This window comes from Sphaeramia orbicularis, chromosome 1 (assembly GCF_902148855.1).
Source record: "Sphaeramia orbicularis chromosome 1, fSphaOr1.1, whole genome shotgun sequence".
Taxonomy (NCBI): domain Eukaryota; kingdom Metazoa; phylum Chordata; class Actinopteri; order Kurtiformes; family Apogonidae; genus Sphaeramia; species Sphaeramia orbicularis.
The window spans coordinates 12,760,068-12,764,767 of NC_043957.1; the positions used below are offsets into that span (position 1 = coordinate 12,760,068).

General features: G+C 41.2%; 1 protein-coding gene across 2 annotated transcripts in view; it reads left to right on the forward strand.

Annotated features, from left to right (window-relative positions):
- LOC115429648 (ras-related protein Rab-33B-like) overlaps positions 1-3,113 on the forward strand; it is a 31,932-nt gene extending 28,819 nt beyond the window's left edge. For both annotated transcript variants that reach the window (XM_030149321.1, XM_030149407.1), the window contains one exon: positions 1,511-3,113. In XM_030149321.1, the coding sequence (XP_030005181.1) occupies positions 1,511-1,841 (331 nt within the window). In that variant the 3' untranslated portion in view covers positions 1,842-3,113. The remainder of the gene's footprint in view (positions 1-1,510) is intronic.
- The last annotated feature ends 1,587 nt before the right edge of the window (positions 3,114-4,700 follow it).

A 4,700-nucleotide genomic window follows, 5' to 3' on the forward strand; every position in this document is an offset into this window, starting at 1 on the left:
CAAAACAGACAGAAACCACTGTTGAATGTGTGTGACCCTTGACCCTCACGTGGCACCATCATATGAAAAACGGTCATGCTGCCGTCATGAACAAAACCATATTGGCTTTGGAGGATGTTGGAAAACATTTCCCGTCTCTATCTTGTGCACCTCATTTCCTTTCCCCTACCTTCGGAAACTCGTATCTGAGGGGTTACGACGTTTGTTGCCCAAACCGGTACTGGGCCCAGATGATGGCCTGGTGTTCACTCTGCCGGTAGATTCACAAGCACCGCTAAGTAGCGTATCAAATGAATCACATGCTGTGTGGACAAATGTTTGAGTATATTGGAGGGATTCTACCCTTTTGAAGAAATGGAAGCTTTGCAAGTGTTACATGTGGACCTAGTGTTGTCTTTTTAGACTGTTTCTGCCTCGACGCCATGTTGGCTACGTTCTGAACAAAACAATGCAGCGTGCGTGTGACGTCATCGCGCATGCGCAACAAAGGTTGGAATCGATAAGCAGAATCGTTAAGCAGGCAGGTAAACGATTCCAAGGAATCGAACTACTGGGATCTGGTTCTCAAAAAGAACCGGTTCTCGATTCCCATCCTTAGTTGAAAGTATGTAAAGTTTCACTTTTGTTTCACACCAGTGTTAGTTATGGACTGCACCCCCACGTATATTAATGCCGCCCCCCCCAAAAAAAAAAATCCCCCCTCTGTGTTTTTGACAAATCACACCCTACACACACACACACACACACACACACACACACATAAATACACAAAGTGGCCTAAACAGTTGTCCTAAAATAAATAATGTTCATTTTGTTGTCAACGTTGCTCTTAAGTTTGTTAAAAGAGAATACGAGTTTGCCCTCTTGTTAATGTTGCACTTCATGTGGAATTTTGTTATTTTTATGCAGAATGTGAACTGACAGAACTGTGATTTGATTTTTGTTGTTTGTTTAAAACTACCTTTCTGGGAAAAGTGCAATGCGAATGTTTAAAATACATTTAGTAATATTTATTTTCTATTTGATTTACAGCAGCAGAATTATATTATTCCTGTTTTTCTATATTCTGTTGTCTCCAAAAATTGGGGGGAAAATGTTCAAAAATTCATAATAAATGCATCAAAGACATTTTGAGGGGTTTTCTTTCTTCCCGTACCAAACCAACAAAAACTGAACCATGGCTTTCAAAACCGAAAACGTCCAGAACCGAAAATTTTGTGTACCGTTACAGGCCTAATAGCTGTATGACTTGGGTCAAATGTTTTTGGTATCCTTCCACAAGCTTCTCACGCTGGAATTTTGGCCCATTCCTCCTGACAGAGCTGGTCTGAGTCAAGTTTGTAGGCCATCATGTTTGCACACAGTTTTTCAGCACTGCTCACCAATTTTCTATAGGAATGAGAGAAACACTGCCCTGTGACCAAGACTATGATTTTTAAAGCTTCAACTGAAACACTTTGTACCTCCATTATGATCATGTGACACCTCTGTTGCCTTTCTCCCTCTGCAGGTTCCTGGTGGGTAATAAGAGTGACCTCCGTGGCCCCCACAGAGCCGATGCCCAGGTGAGCCAGCAGCACGCCATGAGCTTTGCCAAAGCCCACAGGATGATGTTTTTTGAAACGTCTGCCAAGAACCCACCAAATAAACACCTGAACAGACAACATAATGACCAGGATCTGCTGTATCAGCAAAACATGGTGGAGGACATTGTCCTGGCCATTGGCAGCAAACTAAAGAGACAGAGGAAGCCATCAACAACAAATCTCCCAATATGCAACAGGTCTTTCAGAATCCCAAATAAAAAAAGGCCAGAGAAAGAGGTGTGGAATTGCTGCTGAGAAGAGATGTAAACTTTTTAATGGCTGTTATATATTATGACCTTTTCAGTCTTTCAGGTGTAGATACTTTCACTTCTAATTTTCAAGTACCATAGGCAATTTTTATATTTAATATAGAGGCTATCTTACATAATAAATGGTGTATATATTTTTGATCTTCTACTCACAACTGTGAAATAAAATACTGTGAATATACACAACATTACGGAGGCTCTGATCCAAGTCACTATTTCCTGAAACTATAGAGAATTTCAATCTAATTTATATAGTGCCAAATCATAACAAGTGTTATCTCACAACACTTTACATTTAGAGCTCTTCTAGACCAGACTCTTAATAGCCCAATTCACAGACACCCAACAGAATCCTCCAGGAGCAAATACTTGATGACACTGGCAAAGAAACACGTCCTTTTAACAGGCAGAAACCTGGAGCAGACCCCAACTCTCGAGGATGGTTGTCTGCCTTGACCAGTTGGGTTTAAAGAGAGAGGTTTAAAGTAAGAGAAAGACTGAGGGAGGGGGATAGAAGGGAGGGGGGGCACATAGATGCACAGCAAACTAAACTATAACTGTTAAAACTAGAACAGCTATTACTAGTGTAATTATCAATAAGTAGTACAAATACCCATAACTGCTAATACTACCACTCCAGGTACTAACAATGGATATACTACTGCTGTAGCTGTAAGTAACGAACAATAGAAACCTCAGTACAACAGTGCAGCACAATCTGATTTGGTTCATTCATAGGATGTAATCAATGTTTATTGCAGTGTTTAATGTGTTCAAACTGCAGTCAGTGTGTACTACAGGTCTCTGTTCAGTATACTACATTTAAGGTTCATTGCCTTAAAACTTTAGTTGATGTCAGACACTTTTGTATAGTTTCTTGTTGGATTTTAAGACTGACAATCACCACTCTGTGATGAGGTGATCAAAGAAGAAATGCACTTTTTATTTCATGGCCTTACTTGTGCACAGATAAGAGGTCACACTGCACCCAAAGGACAGTTGAGGAGAGATCTCTGCTGACTATTCAAAAGTTAAACACTTACCCAAAGGTTGCTATGTTAGGCACCTACTGCACGCACTAAACACGTACAGTGCATCCGGAAGGTATTTGATCCCCTTCACTTTTTCCACATTTTGTTATGTTACAGCCTTATTCTAAAATGGATTAAATTCATTTTTTCCTATCAATCTACACACAATACCCCATAATGACAAAGTGAAAGAAGTTGTTTTGAGATTTTTGCAAATGTATTAAAAATAAAAAAAAAACTGAAGTATCACATGTACGTAAGTATTCACTCCCTTTGCTATGACACTCAAAATTGAGCTCAGGTGTATCCTGTTTCTACAACTTGACTGGAGTCCACCTGTGGTAAATTCAATTGATTGGACTTGGATTTGGAAAGGCACACACCTGTCTATTTCAGGTCCCACAGCTGACAATGCATGTCAGAGCAGAAATCAAGCCATGAAGTCAAAGGAATTGTCTGTAGACCTCCGAGACAGGATCATATCGAGGCACAGATCTGGGGAAGGGTACCAAAAAATTTCTGCAGCCTTGAAGGTCCCGAAGAGCACAGTGGCTTCTGTCATTCATAAATGGAAGAAGTTTGGAACCACCAGGACTCTTCCTAGAGCTGGTTGCCCATCCAAACTGAGCAATCATGGGAGAAGGGCCTTGGTCAGGGAGGTGACCAAGAACCTGATGGTCACTGACAGAGCTCCAGCATTCCTCTGAGGAAATGGGAGAACCTTCCAGAAGGACAATCATATCTGCAGCACTCCACCAACCAGGCCTTTATGGTAGAGCGGCCAGACAGAAGCCTCTCCTCAGTCAAAGGCACATGACAGCCCGCTTGGAGTTTACCAAAAGGCACCTAAAGGACTCTCAGACCATGAGGAACAAGATTCTCTGGTCTGATGAAACCTAGACTTAACTATTTGGCCTGAATGCCAAGTGTTATGTCTGGAGGAAACCAGGCACCGTTCATCACCTGGCAAATATCCCTATGGTGAAGCATGGTGGTAGCAGCATCATGCTGTGGGGATGTTTTTCAGCAGCAGGAACTGGGAGACTAGTCAGGATCAAGAAGATGAATGCAGCAATGTACAGAGACATCTTGGATGAAAAGCGCTCAGGACCTCAGACTGAGGCGAAGGTTCACCGTACGACAGGACAACAACCCAAAGCACACAGCCAGGATAACGAAGGACTGGCTTCAGGACAAGTCTGTGAATGTCTTTGAGTGGCTCAGTCAGAGCCCAGACTTGAACCCGACTGAACATCTCTGGAAAGACTTGAAAATAGCTGTGCAGCAACACTCCCCGTCTAAACTGACAGAGTTTGAGAGGATCTGCAGAGAAAAATGGGAAAAATACCCCAAATACAGGTATGCCAAGCTTGTAGCATCATACCCAAGAAGACTTGAGGCTGTAATCGCTGCCAAAGGTGCCTCTAAAAAGTACTGAATAAAGGGTTCTTATGAATATGTGGTATTTCAGTTTTTTATTTTTAATGCATTTGCAAAAATTTTCTAAAAAACTTTTTTCACTTTGTCATTACGGGGTATTGTGTGTAGATTGATGAGGAAAAAAAATTAATTTATTTTGAAATAAGGCTGTAGAATAACAAAATGCAGAAAAAGTGAAGGGGATTGAATACTTTCTGGATTCACTGTAATGGTACTGACACAAGATCACATTTCGCATACACGGTGACATATTAAAGCGACAATATAATCTTGATACAAAGAAATAAGACCATAACAGATTAGGGCACTTATGTAACACTCACCCTTATCATCACTCCCAAATTTGGAGACCATTCTAGATTTCTAGACCTGAG